Raw genomic sequence first — 18,399 nt, 5'->3', positions numbered from 1 at the left:
CTTTACTAGGCTATAGGAGGTAACTACACTACTTTACTAGGCTATAGGAACGCGCTTTCCTGCGTTACCCAAGCCGTCCGATACAATCGTTATTTCGAAGAATAGAGAGGGATGAAGTTTATGACTTTATGTTGCACTTTATGTTTTATACTGTTTTTTCAGGTTTTGTTCTCATGTTTCCCAAAGCCTGTGTTTATGCAATAAACTCTATGCAGAAAGAGTGTCATGTATCTTCTTCTACACGGTCAATTAAGAAAGCGAATAGTAAAGTAATAAGTAGTAAAGTTACTTTTCAAATGCAGTAACTAGTAAAGTAATCTCGTTACAATATACAGAAGTAACTAGTAACCAGTAACTACTTACATGTTTTGAGTAACTACCCCAACACTGGAACCAGCCATATGACGAAAAACAGCAAATTGTGAAATATTGCATTACTTCCCTTACTGCACCTCCTACACCTTGTATTTCTCCTTCCACCAAGAGTTTTTCAGACATAGAGGAGGCCCAGGGGAACACTGGAGACAAAGCACATACAATCTGAAATGTACAGATATCCTATATTCTATCCTTTATATATACCTATATAAAGGAATCTAGCAAATCAAAAGTGACATAGAGGATTGCCAGGAAAAAAGAGATGCCATGGTCTACATGAAAGAAATCTCTGTTGTTTAATTTTTGGGTCCAAGTTTGTGAACAAAAGAAAATGATCACCAAGCAACATTCCTTTCGCTACAGTGTTATTGTGTCAGGTAAGTGCCAACTGAGAAAAAGCTACTAATTATATGATATGGTTGTATGGGCAGGTGCATTCTAATATGGATACCCAATGATTGGTGTCTGAGCTTCTGGGCATTGCCTAGTTGCCCATTTTGCTTTTTAAACATATGTTTATTAGTAATTTTGTTATACAGAAACAAGAAAGAAACAAATAATGCACATAGGTATGCAATAGTATAGGACACTTATTAATAAACAAAAACATGTAAAGGCATTGACATGTTAATCATTTTCATAACCTGGTGTGAAAGTAGGGTAATAGGGTTGTACAGGGAGGAAGAGAAAAAAAAGAAAGGGGGGGGGGGGACATGGACATAAAGGGGGGGGGGGCAATAGTCTTGCATGGTAAAGAAAGAGAGGAAGAGAGCATCGACAAGGTTTAGGATGACTCTGATCTGGTCTTCCATGCTAACTTCAAAAACAATACACCCATTAATAAAATACATCTTTCTTAGTATTAATCTATAAGTATTGACTTGATGGAATGGTACTGGAACGAGAAGCTCTGTAGTTTACCTAGCATTTGTGAAACTGATGGTCAAGGTAGTTGCCCACTTTACATTGATGAATGGTTTAGATGTCACCCATTACGCCTACCTGGCTGCTAAGTGAATCTCCCAGTCTTACTGGTTTGTGGATAACATGTTGTTTACCCCCTGACCGGGCAACGGTGGAAGAGAAAAAGTGTATGTTTGAGCAGGTGGGGAAGGAGAGACCCAGTATAGAGAGGGGTTGTTAAAAAAGCAGGAGGGGGGGGGGGGGTAATAGGAGGGCTACAGGTAAAGAAGAGAATAATAATAAGGTGATGCTGGAGGTAACAGTACAGGGAATGCAGGTAATAAATGATGGACGAATCTCATCAAATCATACTTGGGCAAATGGCTATAAATTATTCACTGGGCAAATTTCCAAGTGAATCTTTGATAGATAGAAATGTCTATATATTTTAAACATACGGTCACTGATTGTCTTATCATTCTCTTGCAGTTCTCCTTGGGGTGTTGGTGGATCTATGCAGTGGAATGATGAGTATTGAGCTGATCCCTCAGTATCCAGTCATCAAGGAATCTGTCACTCTGAGTGTTGCTGGGATTACTGGGGGAATTCAGAATTATGTTTGGTATAAAGGACCGAACACAAACAGAGATTTTCAAATCCTTAAATATTTGACCAGTAACTCCCAACTAGTTCCTGGACCTCTCTTCAATAGTAGGATGACACCTTTCCCCAATGGGTCACTACAAATCTCCAACCTAAATAGAACTGATGAGGGATATTACACAGTGAAGATACAAAAAGATAATCAAAGTAATGTAACGGTAACGGTATACTTGAAAATCTATGGTGAGTAATGCATCAGAAAATTGTCAAACAGATTTACCCTTTAAAGTATAATTAAAGGCAAAACTGTTTTTCTAGTTTTGGGTACAGTAGAGAGGGATTAGAACACCTGTCAGTTTTTATTGCTGTCTGTGCTCTTGTTTAGGAGATTTCTATTCTCTATTTGTCCTGTTTACCATTATCATTGAAAGTTAAAGTAAAAGAAAATCCAAAATTTTGGGGTTGTCCCCAGAAAAGTAATAGAGGAGAAATCTTCCAATGGGGACACTAGTTCTGGTGACCTGGGGGTTCTCAAGGAATTCCCTTAATTTGCAGGGATTTCCTCTCACTTCCTGTTTGGTTGCGGGACAGGAAGTGAATGGAAATCTCCACAATGGAATACAGAGAAAATAAATCTGACAGGGGCTATAACCCTCCCTTGCTTTATCTAAAATGAAAAAAGAAAAACGTTTGCCTATAGTTCTACTTTAAATTCATTTTTTTTTCACTTTATTAATTTGAAAGCAAAATACATATACAGCATTTGGGAATCTGTACAAAACTAGAGACTCATTTAGATAAAGTGAATCAGAGGCGTAACTAGAACCTTCAGGGTCCCGATGCAAGAAACCATGAAGGGACCCCTGGACCCCTGGCCGGGGCCCTTCCCTTCAAGCCTGGGGCTCTTCCCACTGATCCTGGGGCCCTTTACTCTCGTTACCCGGCCCTTTATTATGGTCCCATAACGGGACCCTTCACAAGTTCTGCAGTGGGCCCCCTTCCTGACATCATGGGGCCTTCCCACGGTGGTGGAATGCCAGGGCCCGGTCGCATGTGTGACCTTTGCGATCCTGGAAGTTCACCCACAGGTGTCAGTAGTTTTTACTTTTTGGTATTTTAACCACTTTACCACCGGAGGATTTTCCTGCTCTACGTCTGGGCCACTTTTTGTGATTCGGCACTGTGCGACTTTAACTGACAATTGCGCGGTCATGCAACCCTGTACCCAAACAAAATTTACGTCCTTTTTTCCCCACAAACAGAGATTTCTTTTGGTGGTATTTGATCACCTGTGCAATTTTCATTTTTTGCGATATTAATAAAAAAAAGGGACAATTTTGAAAAATAACTTTGGCAGTTAAAAAATATCCAATATATTATTTTTTTGTCATAGATTTAGGCCAAAATGTATTTAGCTACATGTCTTTGATAAAAAAGATTTTACCCCATTCCTGACCAGGCCATATTTTGCGATTCGGCACTGCGTTACTTTAACAGACAATTGCGCGGTCGTGTGACCTTGTACCCAAATTAAATTGATGTCCTTTTTTCCCCACATATAGAGATTTCATTTGGTGGTATTTGATCACCTGTGCAATTTTTACTTTTTGCGCTATAAACAAAAAAAGAGCGTCAATTTTGAAAAAAAAAAAAACAATATTTTTCACATTTTTTTATATGAAATCCCCCCCCCCCCCCCAAAAAAAAATTAAAAATCAAAATTTTTTAACATTTTAGGCCAATTTGTTTTCTGCTACATATTTTTGGTAAAAAAATCGCAAAAGTTATCGCATTTACTAACTAAGGGAAATTTATGTCATTTTTATTGTTGTTTTTTTAACTAGTAATGGTGGCAATCTGCGATTTTTTTTTTTTGCGGGACTGCGACATTGCGGCGGACAGATCAGACCCTTGACTGACATTTTTGACACTTTTGGGGGTACCAGTGACATTACTACAGTAATCAGTGCTATACATATGCACTGTTACTGTAAAAATGACACTGGCAGGGAAATGGTTAACTTTTATTGGTGATCAAGGGGTTAATGTATGCCTGGTGCTTACTGACGTGTGTGGGGGGAGGGGACTGTGTGACAGAGGCACAGATCGCAGGTTCAGCTATTAGCACTGTCCAGACAGAGAGTCAGGGGTCCTGTAGCCTCATGGGACAGTCAGAGGAGAATGAAAAGGTAAAAGAAAAGGTATTTAGCAGTTTATATTTACTAAAATGGTTGCATTTCCATGTTCTGTGTACTGTGGGAGACCAGATATAGTGAATGCAGGGTGTTGGGCATAGTAACACTTTAACCACTTGCCGACTGCCTAACGACGGTTTACGTCGGCAGTCAGCCCCTCACAGGCAAAGTGACGTAGTACTACGTCGCTAGCCTGTGAGGCTCTAGGGAGCAAGCACATGCCGCTGGAGGCGCGCTCCCGCTCGCTCACGGACCCCCCCGCGCGTGTGAGCGGCGGACCCGATGTCACTCGCGATCATCGGTTACACCGGGAGAAAGACAGGCGGCTAATGTAAACAAAGCCGCCTGTCATTCTATCCTGTGTAACAGCAGAGATCATACGGTCCTGCTATGTAGGACCGTAGATCTCTGCTGTTACATGAAAAGCCACATCCAATCACAGTTAGAAGCACGCCCCTAGGGACACACTTAACCCCTCCTTCTCCAATAAAGTTAACCCCTTCCCTGCCAGTGTCATTTTTACAGTAACAGTGCATATGTATAGCACTGATTACTGTAGTAATGTCACTGGTAACCCCAAAAGTGTCAAAAATGTCAGTCAAGGGTCCAATCTGTCCGCCGCAATGTCGCAGTCCCACAAAAAAAATTGCAGATCGCCGCCATTACTCGTTAAAAAAAAAAAAAAACAACAAAAATTACAAAAATCTTTCTCTTAGTTAGTAAACGCATTAACTTGTGCGCAAACCAATCAAAATACGCTTTTTGCAATTTTTTTTACCAAACATATGTAGCATAAAACAAATTGGCCTAAAATGTTAAAAAAATTTAGATTTTTAAATTTTTTGGGGGGGAATTTCACATAAAAAATTTGAAAAATATTGTTATTTTTGCAAAATTGACGCCCTTTTTTTGTTTATAGCGCATGATCAAAAAATCGCACAGGTGATCAAATACCACAAAAAGAAAGCTCTGTTTGTGGGAAAAAAAGGACGTCAAATTCATTTAGGTACAGCGTCGCACGACCGCGCAATTGTCCGTTAAATTCACACAGTGCCGAATCGCAAAATAGGCCCCTGTCAGGAAGGGGGTTAAAACTTCCGGGGGTTAACACATATCATTTTTTCAAAACTAATTTTTCTTACACATATTTTTCACATTCCCAATTTTTTTGGTTTATTTCCAATTCATGTTCTGGTGCTCAGTGCATGCATTAATTGGTTTGAAGATACGAATCCAGCATATATAATTTTATCACCTGTAAAAGCCCCACACTACCCCTTTTAATGGTTAGTCAGCATTTAAAAACCTCAACCACACTTCAGTTTTACCCCTATGCGTCTAAGGATACCAGCACATTAGGAGGGGTCTATGGAGCTATGTGGGAGTGTAAGCAGTGAAATAATGTTTTACAAACCCATCACCTTCACTGATAAATCCTCTTAAGCACACAGAAGGTTTCATAATTCCAGAGATCAGTAGTAATTTAGCACATAGTTCAGAGGTTAGGAGTAAGTATTGCAGATTCCAGGGATCAGGAGTAAGTAATACAGAGTGCAGGGGTCGGAGGTATTGCAAAGTTGTGAGTTTAGGACTAAAAAACGCAGTGTGCGGAGGTTTAGAAGTAGGTAATACAAAATTCTGCAGTATGAAAAATACCACAGCATGACTATTGTTTTCAATATGTCAATACAATTGGTATTGGATTGGTTGGATAATATGAGAGAAGCCCTGAAAAAGCCAGTTTGGCTAGAGAAGGGTGATCGGGGCTCTGGAGAATCAGAGGCTCTGATCACTCTTTCAGGACAATTGTCTTCACAAGTGCCACTAAAATCTGCCAAACCTTGGGGAATCCAGAGCTTGTGGTTCTGCAGAGAGATGCTGCGTTGCAGCAGCTTTGGCAAGTAAAGATTTATTTTTAGGTGTTATGTTATATTTTGCTGTGGACAAGTTATTTAAAGTGGTTCTAAAGGCTAAACTTGTTTTTACTTTAAAGTGTTACTAAACCCAGGAGCAGAGATGTATAGTAACTAAGTAGAACTACTTCACTACTGTACTTAAGTACCGAAAGGCGGTATTTGTACTTTCCTAGAGTAGAATTTTTTTCTCCTACTTCCACTTTTACTTCACTACATTTTTTAAATGATTTCAATACTTCTACTCTGATATTTTTTTTGTGCTGCATAGTTACTCGTTACAATTATAAAAATTACCACTGCCAGAACAGTAGATGGCAGGTTTCATGAAGCTCAAAAAAATGTGTATAATGTCATGTGTACTTTTGACTTCTTTTGACTTCTTTCTTTAATAACTTTAACTTTAATAAACTTTTGACTTCTTTCTTTAATAACTACATAACACAGTAATTGTACTTTTACTTTCAGTACTTGAGTAGCAAAATTTTTTAAAAAACTACTTGCAATACTTAAGTACAAAAAATGTTGAATACTTTAGTACTTCTACTCAAGTCACTTTTTGATTGAGCACTTCCACTTCTACTCAAGTCACTTTTTGATCGAGGACTTCCACTTCTACTCAAGTATGGGTTTTGAGTACTTTATACAACTCTGCCCAGGAGCCTGCATTCAGTATATCTGGTCTCCCAAAATACACAGAACACGGAAATGCAATTATTTTAATAAATATAAATAGTTACATATCTTTTCTCAGCAGTATAAAGAAGTCTTGTGATTTCTATCAGTTCCTAGTGAAACTTGTAGAAGGAGTTTTCATACTGCACTGAGTTGTCCTATGAGGCTGCAGGATCCCTGACCCTCTGTCTGGACAGTGCTGATTGGCCCTGTGCTGATCACATGCACTCTCCCAAGAAAAAAAAAACCTCTCTAGCAATACACACCAAACTGAGCATGTGCAGCCTGACTACAAGGGCTCTGTCTTATCTGGACATGTTCTGGAGTCAGAGGAGGAAGAGGAGAATCTGTGCCTACATGATCAAACAGTCTTTTTACACAATGCAGAGGATTAACCCCTTAGGTTCCACAGTGAGTATAACAAGCATGCTTTACTGTATATACAGAGTGATTTTACTGTTGTGGGTTAAGTAACACTTTAATGCATTCCCTGCATTAAGGTAAATAATGTCTCACTAGTTGTATTGCCCCCTCACCTGTGGAGGAAGAATTCCATCAACTTTCATCTGGACAAATATATATTAACTTTTCACTGAATAAGTTGCTCAGACTACTTAACCACTTGCTGCCCGCCCACCGTCAAATGACGGCGGAGTGGTGCGGCTATTGTTCTGGGACACTGTCATATGAGGGCGCACCAGAACAGCCTCTCTCGCGTGCCCCTGGGGGCGCGCAGTACGGCGATTGTGGCTGCGCCATGTTACTAGGACACGGCGCGACCCCGATCTTGGTAAAGAGCCAATGACATGGCTCTTTACCCATGTGATCGGCTGTGTCACATGTAAATGAGGAAGAGCCGTTTATCGGCTTTCCTCGCCTCACACTGTCAGAGTGTGAGTCGAGGAGAGTCGATCAGCGGCTCCTCCTCACAGAGGAGACCAGGACAGGTAATAAGGGCACTGATCATCAGTGCCCTGATTCCAAAAAAGTGAAAAACTGCCAATCAGTGCCCACCATCAGTACCCACAATCAGTACCCATAATGTTGCCAGTCAGTGCCCATCAGTGCCTGCTCATCTAGGAACTGACTGGCAGCACTATGGGCACTGATTGTGGACACTGATGGTGCTGCCCATCAGTGTCCATCAGTGCCACCCATCAGTGCTCACAAGTGCTGCCCATCAGTGCTGCCTATCAGTGCCACCTATCAGTGCCCATCAGCGCAGCATATTAGTATCCCCTCATCAGTGCCACCGCATCAGTGCCCATAAGTGCCACTTCATCAGTGCTGATCAGTGCAGCCTATACGTGCCCATCAGTGCCGCCTCATCAGCGCACATCAGTGAAGGAGAAAAATTATTTATTTTCAAAATTTACTCACAGAAAATAAGAAAAACTTTTTTTTTTTTTCAAAATGTTCTGTCTTTTTTTCTCTTTTTTTGTAAGAAGTAAAAAACTTCTTACGTAAATACCTCCAAAAGAAAGCTCTATTTGTGTGGAAAAAAATTATAAACATGTCATATGGGTACAGTGTAGCATGACCGCACAATTGTCATTCAAAGTGTGACAGTGCTGAAAGCTGAAAATTGGCCTGGGCAGGAAGGGGTGGAAGTGCCCTGTATTGAAGTAGTTAATAAATATACCTGTTGGGACTTATTCACACTAATCACTCTACCCCATTTTGGTAATATGCTTAACCTGCCTCCACCCACACTACATGAATTGGTGCAATAGAATTCAGGGCCGGATTAAGAGCATCATGGGCTTGGTGCTGAGGATTTTGAAGGGCCTTAAGGGCCGTGCCTTGGCATGCACCCAGAGGAGGAAGGGTGCAGCCATGCATGCCTAATTCAACATGGGATGCTGTCTCTGAAGCCCATAAACACATCCATGCATCGGCAACTGTCCCTCCTTGTCCGGCCTTCGTGCTGTGTGGGGAGGTTCTGAGGGTGCTGCCTGGGGAAGCGAGCATAGAAGCCAGACTTCTGTGTTTACAAGTGACAGAAGAGCGGTAACAGTGAATATGGCCAACCCGGGGCCTATATAAAAGGTAGGGGCCTGGAGCTGCAGCTCCAATAGCCCCTACGGTAATCTGGCCCTGATAGAATTTATCAATGTATCCTTGTGTGGGCAGGGCTACTTGTACAATTTAGAAGTGTTACAATGTTATAGCTTTGTCACCTTGGGAATGGATTTGTGTGTTGATAAACTATGCTGGAAGGACTTCACTGAAATCAGGACATAGAAAAAAAAAAACTTTTTGACACTATAGAACATGCAGGTAACAACATCTTTGGTTCAAACATTTGGGTTTGGAAACAAGTAATTCATGTTTTTTGTTCATTGACCTTTAAATGCTTTGAAAACATTATAATTCAATATTTTCTCTTGTTATTTCCCTCTATCTGTCCTATTTTGTCCCACAGCTACAATGCCATGCCAGACCTCTGGAAGTGGACTGGGTGGTGGGGAAATTGCCGGAATTGTGATCGGCACGGTGTTTGGGATACTCATCCTTGAAGTCATTGTGTACTTCGTTCTAAAGGCAAAAAGTATAGTATTATTCATTCTGTGTTTGAGTAACGTTCATCATGTGTTTCTTTAACCATATTTTTGCTCAGATTAGCATTGCCTATGTAAAACCCTTCAATAAAGACAGAATGAAAAGAAAGTAATTAGCCAGGTTTTCCAGTGAAGGAGATCTACAATATGTTCAGTTAAAATCTGGGTTTGACTATAGCTGCAAGGTACACAGAATTTTTTTTTTGGAGCAACAGCATCTGTCTTTATTTATTATGATTTTAACTTAATGTAGATCAGCCTTAGACATATACAGTAAACCCAGATGTTCTCTATACACTGCGCAAAAAAATTAAAGGAACACTTTTTAATCGGAGTACAGCATCAAGTCAATTAAACTCCTGGGATATTGATCTGGTCAGTTAAGTAGCAGAGGGGTTTGTTATTTAGTTTCAGCTGCTTTCGTGGTAATTAAATAACAACAGGTGCACTAGATGGGCAACAATAAGGCAACCCCAAAACAGGAATGGTTTTACATGTGGAGTCCACTGACATTTTTTTCCCTACTCATTTTTTCTGACTGTTTTTCACTAGTTTTGCATTTGGCTAGGATCAGTGATACTACTGGTAGCATGAGGCGATACCTGGACCCTATAGAGTTTGCACAGGCAGCCCAACTCCTCCAAGATGGCATATCAATACTTGCCATTGCCAGAAGGGTTGCTGTGTCTCCCTGCACAGTCTCAAGGGCATGGAGGATAATCCAGGAGACATGCAGTTACTCTGGGTGAGCTGGAGGGAGCCATAGAAGGTCCTTAACCCATCAGCAAGACTGATATCACTTTCTTTGTGTACGGAGGAACAGGATGAGCACTGCCAGAGCCCTACAAAATTACCTCCAGCAGGCCACTAATGTGAACAGTGGCGGCCGGCCCATAGGGGGCGCAGGGGCGCCGCCCCCCCCCCCCCCCCAAAAAAAAAGAAAAAGAAAAAAAAATTTTTTTGCCCACAAGGGGCGCCCGTCTCATTGGTGCCTATGGGGGTGGGGTTTTCCACCCGCAGAGGTGCCGATAGACGGCATTCTGGGGCGTAACTGTAGCGCAGAGCTCTGCGCTACACCACCCCCCTTTTGGCGTCCGCTGCATTGGTGCCGATGGGGGTGGGGTTTTCCACCAGCAGAGGCGCCAATTGGCGGCCTTCTGGGGCGTAACTGTAGCGCAGAGCAATGCGCTACACCACCCCCTTTTGTGATGTCTAGGATCATGATTGGTCCAGACTCCAGCCTGGACCAATCATGATTCAGGACATCCATGGTGACCTCGTTGGGGGCGGTGCCGGTGCGTGCATCAGTCACTCACCGTCACCGCCCGGTCACTTTCCCGCCGCAGCCCGCGAAGAAGAGGAGTCGCGAGGAGGGGAGAAGCCGCCGCCGGGAGCCGAGCAGAAGAGGACGGACGTCGGAGTCGCGAGGAGGGGAGAAGCCGCCGCCGGGAGCCGAGCCGTCGCCAGGTAAGTGCCTATTCCACCACCTGCGCCATGCCTGTGCCATGCCTATTCCACCACCTGCGCCATGCCTGTGCCATGCCTATTCCACCACCTGCGCCATGCCTGTGCCATGCCTATTCCACCACCTGCGCCATGCCTGTACCATCTGTGCCATGCCTATTCCACCACCTGTGCCATGACCTTACCATCACCTGTGCCATGACCTTACCATCACCTGTGCCATGCCTGTACCATCTGTGCCATGCCTATTCCACCACCTGTGCCATGACCTTACCATCACCTGTGCCATGCCTATTCCATCACCTGTGCCATGCCTGTACCATCTGTGCCATGCCTATTCCATCACCTGCGCCATGCCTGTACCATCTGCGCCATGCCTATTCCACCACCTGTGCCATGCCTGTACCATCTGTGCCATGCCTATTCCACCACCTGCGCCATGCCTGTGCCATGCCTATTCCACCACCTGCGCCATGCCGGTACCATCTGTGCCATGCCTATTCCATCACCTGTGCCATGCCTATTCCACCACCTGTGCCATGCCTGTACCATCTGTGCCATGCCTATTCCACCGCCTGTGCCATGCCTATTCCACCACCTGTGCCATGCCTGTACCATCTGTGCCATGCCTATTCCATCACCTGTGCCATGCCTGTGCCATGCCTATTCCACCACCTGCGCCATGCCTGTACCATCTGTGCCATGCCTATTCCACCACCTGTGACATGACCTTACCATCACCTGTGCCATGCCTATTCCATCACCTGTGCCATGCCTGTACCATCTGTGCCATGCCTATTCCATCACCTGCGCCATGCCTATTACACCACCTGTGCCATGCCTGTACCATCTGTGCCATGCCTTTTCCACCACCTGCGCCATGCCTGTGCCATGCCTATTCCACCACCTGCGCCATGCCTGTACCATCTGTGCCATGCCTATTCCATCACCTGTGGCATGCCTGTGCCATGCCTATTCCACCACCTGTGCCATGCCTGTACCATCTGTGCCATGCTTATTCTACCGCCTGTGCCATGCCTATTCCACCACCTGCGCCATGCCTGTACCATCTGTGCCATGCCTATTCCATCACCTGTGCCATGCCTATTCCACCACCTGTGCCATGCCTGTACCATCTGTGCCATGCCTATTCCACCGCCTGTGCCATGCCTATTCCACCACCTGTGCCATGCCTGTACCATCTGTGCCATGCCTATTCCATCACCTGTGCCATGCCTGTGCCATGCCTATTCCACCACCTGCGCCATGCCTGTACCATCTGTGCCATGCCTATTCCACCACCTGTGACATGACCTTACCATCACCTGTGCCATGCCTATTCCATCACCTGTGCCATGCCTGTACCATCTGTGCCATGCCTATTCCATCACCTGCGCCATGCCTATTACACCACCTGTGCCATGCCTGTACCATCTGTGCCATGCCTTTTCCACCACCTGCGCCATGCCTGTGCCATGCCTATTCCACCACCTGCGCCATGCCTGTACCATCTGTGCCATGCCTATTCCATCACCTGTGGCATGCCTGTGCCATGCCTATTCCACCACCTGTGCCATGCCTGTACCATCTGTGCCATGCTTATTCTACCGCCTGTGCCATGCCTATTCCACCACCTGCGCCATGCCTGTACCATCTGTGCCATGCCTATTCCATCACCTGTGCCATGCCTGTGCCATGCCTATTCCACCACCTGCGCCATGCCTGTACCATCTGTGCCATGCCTATTCCACCACCTGTGCCATGACCTTACCATCACCTGTGCCATGCCTATTCCATCACCTGTGCCATGCCTGTACCATCTGTGCCATGCCTATTCCATCACCTGCACCATGCCTGTACCATCTGCGCCATGCCTATTCCACCACCTGTGCCATGCCTGTACCATCTGTGCCATGCCTATTCCACCACCTGCGCCATGCCTGTGCCATGCCTATTCCACCACCTGCGCCATGCCTGTACCATCTGTGCCATGCCTATTCCATCACCTGTGCCATGCCTGTGCCATGCCTATTCCACCACCTGCGCCATGCCTGTACCATCTGTGCCATGCCTATTCCACCACCTGTGCCATGACCTTACCATCACCCGTGCCATGACCTTACCATCACCTGTGCCATGCCTGTACCATCTGTGCCATGCCTATTCCACCACCTGTGCCATGACCTTACCATCACCTGTGCCATGCCTATTCCACCACCTGTGCCATGCCTGTACCATCTGTGCCATGCCTATTCCACCACCTGCGCCATGCCTGTGCCATGCCTATTCCACCACCTGCGCCATGCCTGTACCATCTATGCCATGCCTATTCCATCACCTGTGCCATGCCTGTGCCATGCCTATTCCACCACCTGCGCCATGCCTGTACCATCTGTGCCATGCCTATTCCACCACCTGTGCCATGACCTTACCATCACCTGTGCCATGACCTTACCATCACCTGTGCCATGCCTGTACCATCTGTGCCATGCCTATTCCACAACCTGTGCCATGACCTTACCATCACCTGTGCCATGCCTATTCCACCACCTGTGCCATGCCTATTCAATCACCTGCACCATGCCTGTACCATCTGTGCCATGCCTATTCCACCACCTGTGCCATGACCTTACCATCACCTTTGCCATGCCTATTCCATCACCTGTGCCATGCCTGTAACATCTGTGCCATGCCTATTCCATCACCTGCGCCATGCCTGTACCATCTGCGCCATGCCTATTCCACCACCTGTGCCATGCCTGTACCATCTGTGCCATGCCTATTCCACCACCTGTGCCATGCCTGTACCATCTGTGCCATGCCTATTCCACCACCTGCGCCATGCCTGTGCCATGCCTATTCCACCACCTGTGCCATGCCTGTACCATCTGTGCCATGCCTATTCCATCACCTGTGCCATGCCTGTGCCATGCCTATTCCACCACCTGCGCCATGCCTGTACCATCTGTGCCATGCCTATTCCATCACCTGTGCCATGCCTATTCCACCACCTGTGCCATGCCTGTACCATCTGTGCCATGCCTATTCCACCACCTGTGCCATGACCTTACCATCACCTGTGCCATGCCTGTACCATCTGTGCCATGCCTATACCATCACATGTGCCATGCCTGTACCATGACCTCAAAGTCATGCAATTTTTTTACCGCGTTTTTTGCCGCGAAGCAATACCTATTACATTTTTGTTTTTGCGCCCCCCCCAAAAATTTTGAGCACCAGCCGCCACTGAATGTGAATGTCTCTGACCAAACAATCAGAAACTGAACTCATGAGGGTGGCCTGAGGGCCCGACATCCTCTAGTGGGCCCTGCACTCACTGCCCAGCACCGTGGATTTTGACTGGCATTTGTCATTGAACACCAGAATTGGCAGGTCTTCCATTGGTGCCCTGTGCTTTTCACAGATGAGAGTAGGTTCACCCTGAGCACATGTGACAGATGTCAAAGGGTCTGGAGAAGCCATGGAGAACATTATGCTGCCTGTAACATCATTCAGCATGACCAGTTTGGTGGTGGGTCAGTTATGGTCCTTGGAGTCATATCCATGGAGGGATGCACAGACCTCTACAGGCTAGACAATGGCACCCTTACTGCCATTAGAAACCAGGAAGAAATCCTTGGACCCATTGTCAAAGACTATGCTGGTGTAGCGGATCCTGGGTTCCTCCTGATGCATGGCAATGCTTGGCTTTATGTGGCTTTAGTATGCAGCCAGTTCCTGGAGGATGAACAAATTGATACTATTGAATGGCCCCCATGCTCGCTTGACCTAAATCCAATAGAACACCTCTGGGACATTATGTTTCGGTCCATACGACGCCTCAAGGTTGCACCTCAGTCTGTTTAGAACTCAGTGATGGTCCAGATCTGGGAGGATATACCCCAGGACACAATCCGTTGTCTCATTAAGAGCATGTCCCGACGTTGTCAGGCATGCATACAAGCAAGCACGTGGGGGCCATACAAACCTGTGACGGCTGCTTTCCCATTTGGATTGTATGCACTTAATGGTTTGCTGAGCACCCGGGCCTATTTCCAATATGTGTGCATATGTGGATTATATTTATGGTGTTAGCTTTATTAATTTTATGATTTGATTTTATTATATGATCTTAATAATTGTATTTTTGATTTTATCTGATTTATAATTATTTTTAAAACTCATTATTTGTAGAACAATTCTTTTACACCACTTAAATAGCCCTTTCTTTTTAGAAACTCCAAGTAGTTCAGTGTATGAGAATGCAGATGTTCCTGAACAATACAACTCCGAAATGACTTTGCCAGGAACTCAGGTAATAGATGCATTATTATTATTATTATTATTATTATTATTATTATTATTATTATTATATTCATTAAATTCATTAAATTATCATTATTTTCTTCTTCTTCAAAAAAAAAAAAAAAATTTAACCCTTATTGAAACAATGCTGGTGTCCCCACAGCATAGGGAGGATACATACCCCTATTTTATTTGTACCTTCCCTTCAAGCATAATAAAACTAAAAATGTTTATAATGGAAAAAGAATTAATGCATTGTGTCAGACCTGTATAAATCTTAGCCTTTGATAGGGTGAAAAATAAATCCTTTGGCAAGTAAAATCTCTCTTGTATATATTTCATCTATGTATTTAGTTGCTTGCCTGGTATTCTTTAGCATTATTTAGCATTACAAAAACTCACAATCTGACAATTTTGCAAAAACAATCAAGGGGGGCGATCAAAAGAAACGCTCATCTCCTATTACAACATTTTATGAATAGATGAAAGAGTAGATTAGAGTAATGGACCTGGACCATGGAAATCCCTAGAATCTGAATCTCCAGTTCCTAAAATAAATCCCCATGAGAATCAAAGAGATTCATAGATACAATTTCACAGCATTTGCCACTAAGGAAGTTTCTCAATAAAAGATGACAACACATAAAAAAAAGGGAAGTGGTATTAGTTCACCTTGATTGCTTTATTTCGTAATCTAACTATACTGGAACACATCTGTTTGTGATACTGGAACATAACTACAGGCTCCTTACTGCATCTAATAAAGAAATGCCGGTATTAGATTGCTTTGGAAGTATGCAATGATAGTACTAGTAATAAAGCTACTAAATGTATCACTTCCCGCTACAGCTGGAGGTCGTGCTCAGCGTCAGGTGAACATCCTCTTTAGTTTGCCCATATGCTGAATAGGCAAAGTTCAGACCGAATTCTGGTTCAGTACAAACCTGAAGGTCATCGCTAGTGACCATAAAAGGTGTAAAGGACTTCTTTACCTGGTTATCCTGGCAGATAATAGCTAAAGGCATGCACAAAACAGGAATGCGAAACAAAAAACAAAAAAACAACAATATTCATTAGGACCAGGCTTGTGTTTGAAATGGGAAGAGTTCTTTGGGCACCGTCCATGCCCAGTGATAAATGGGAAATAGGTATCACCATAGTAGGGGGCCAATATGCTTACTATACGAATGTCATACATTATTTCAAAAATATGAATTGGACGAATTTCAGAAGCATTTGTGCACTCATCATTTTTTTAAAAGATTAAAAAAGAAGTATGGGAATCATTTAAAAAAATTGACTTGCCTAGATGGCTGCAACATCGATCCCAGCTGTAGCTGTCTCCTGCTGCCTCTAAGATTGAGCGATCAAACACCACTGATCGCTCAGCTCTTAGCCCTAAGCCTGCAGAGAGCTGGTGACTGTTAGTCTCTGGTTCTCTGCTCTGCCCCTCCAGTGCTCACTGGAGTGCTGGGCTGTGGAGGGGGCGGAAGCAGCTGGTTCAGGTTCTCAGCAGCTTGCTGAGAGGCTGAGCCAGCTGCCAGTCCAGGTCTTTTCAAAGCCTGGTCCAGGTCTTTGACATCAGCCTACAGGGGGCTTTAGCCAACTGTTGGTTGGAAACAGTTCACAAAAGTGCTTATCTAACTGCACTTCTGTGACCCACAGCAGAAGTATAGCCAAAATAACTCTGGTCATACTTCTCCTGTAACCACTGTAGGACCGGAAGGATTTGCCCCCTAAATGACCAGGCCCTATTTTGCGATTCGGCACTGCGTTACTTTAACAGACAATTGTACCCAAATAAAATTGATGTCCTTTTTTTCTCACAAATAGAGCTTTCTTTCAGTTGTATTTGATCACCTGTGCGATTTTTATTTTTTGCGCTATAAACAAAAAAAGAGCGACAATTCTGGAAAAAAAAAACAATATTTTTCACTTTCTGCTATATTTTTTTTTCACAAAAAAATTAAAAAATTATTATTTTTTTACATTTTAGGCCAATTTGTTTTCCGCTACATATTCTTGGTAAAAAAATTGCAATAAGCGCATTTTGATTGGTTTGCGCAAAAGTTATCGGGTCTACTAACTACTGGAAAGATTTATGTCATTTTTATTGTTTTTTTTTTTTAACTAGTAATGGCGGCGATTTTTTGCGGGACTGCTACATTGCGGCGGACAGATCGGACCCCTAACTGACATTTTATCGGAGCCACCTGATACAAGCATCGGCTTCCCCGCTGAAAAGTGGGGGCAGGAGCATGCCGCCGGCGGCGCATGCTCGCCCCCTAGCTCCTCCCAGGCAAATGACGTATCCATACGTGGTTTTGCCTGGGAGAGCCACTCTGCCGCCGTATATATACAGTATGCGGTCGGCAAATGGTTAACCACTTCCCGCAAAATCATGTACCTGTACATGATTTTGAGAAAGTTGTTGTACCGGGGAGGTGCCTACAGCTAGAGGCATCAGCCTGGTACCGTTTTTTTAGAAAGGACGGTTGACTTTTTATGTGCTAACAACCGATGCGGCTAATTAGCCGCTCGATCGTTACCATAAGCAGTGGGAGGGGACCCACTGTCTTCTGCCGCTCCGCCGGGGCTCTCCTATTCCACCGGCATGTCCCCCGACTGACCAGAGACCCGATCAAAGCCGGAATCAACTTTGATCGAGTCTCCGATGTAGTAACCCAGAAGAGACATAATTTCCGGTTTACTCGGCAGCCAACAGCGCCGATTTAAAAAAAAATCCAAAGTAATCAAAAGTGCAGAATTTGGCGTTTTAAATACTTTGAAGTGCACAGGAAAAAAAATAAGATTTTTTTTTTTTTTTAAATGCCCGCGTCCCCGAAGAAAGCTCATACGTAAGTTGCACTGCCCGCAAATGTACACAGTGTTAAAACCACACATGTGAGGTTTTGCCGCGATCGTTAGAGCAACAGCAATAATTTTAGCAAAAGACCCCCACTGTAACTCTAAAGTGGTTACCATTAAAAAATTTTAAACGTCACCTATGGAGATTTTTAAGTTCAGTAGTTTGCCGCCATTCCACAAGTGTGTGCAATTTGAAAGCGTAACAGGTAACTATTTACCCGACATAACATCATCTTTCACAATATTGTATATAGCAAATGCCGCGCCTACCCTTAAAATGTAAAAGATTGGGGTAATTTCACCGTCAATTTAAGTGAATGCTTAAATTAGGAAATGTGGTGTAGTGAGGCGCTACTACCCTTGCTGAGTTAGGATTTTTTAGAGTCTTTTAGTACAGACCCAGAAAAAAAAATAATGAATTATAACTGGAAATTGATTTTTTTTTTCTGGGTCTGTACTAAAAGACTCTAAACAATCATTACTCAGCTAGGGTAGTAGCGCCTCACTACACCACATCTTTCACAATATACAAAA

The 18,399-nt window shown here is 44.0% G+C and overlaps 1 protein-coding gene across 1 annotated transcript in view; it reads left to right on the top strand.

The window, feature by feature from the left end:
• Positions 1-546: 546 nt before the first annotated feature.
• LOC309568022 (cell adhesion molecule CEACAM3-like) overlaps positions 547-18,399 on the top strand; it is a 103,853-nt gene continuing 86,000 nt past the window's right edge. The window contains exons 1-4 of the mRNA XM_082273596.1: positions 547-755; positions 1,771-2,127; positions 9,093-9,218; positions 14,928-15,007. Coding sequence (XP_082129722.1) covers positions 710-755; positions 1,771-2,127; positions 9,093-9,218; positions 14,928-15,007 — 609 coding nt within the window. The 5' untranslated portion in view covers positions 547-709. The remainder of the gene's footprint in view (positions 756-1,770; positions 2,128-9,092; positions 9,219-14,927; positions 15,008-18,399) is intronic.

This window comes from Pelophylax lessonae, assembly GCF_965119305.1.
Source record: "Pelophylax lessonae genome assembly, chromosome: 12".
Classification (NCBI taxonomy): Eukaryota; Metazoa; Chordata; class Amphibia; order Anura; family Ranidae; genus Pelophylax; species Pelophylax lessonae.
The sequence above is the reverse complement of the archived record's forward strand: the minus strand, read 5'-3'. Positions and strand labels throughout refer to the sequence as shown.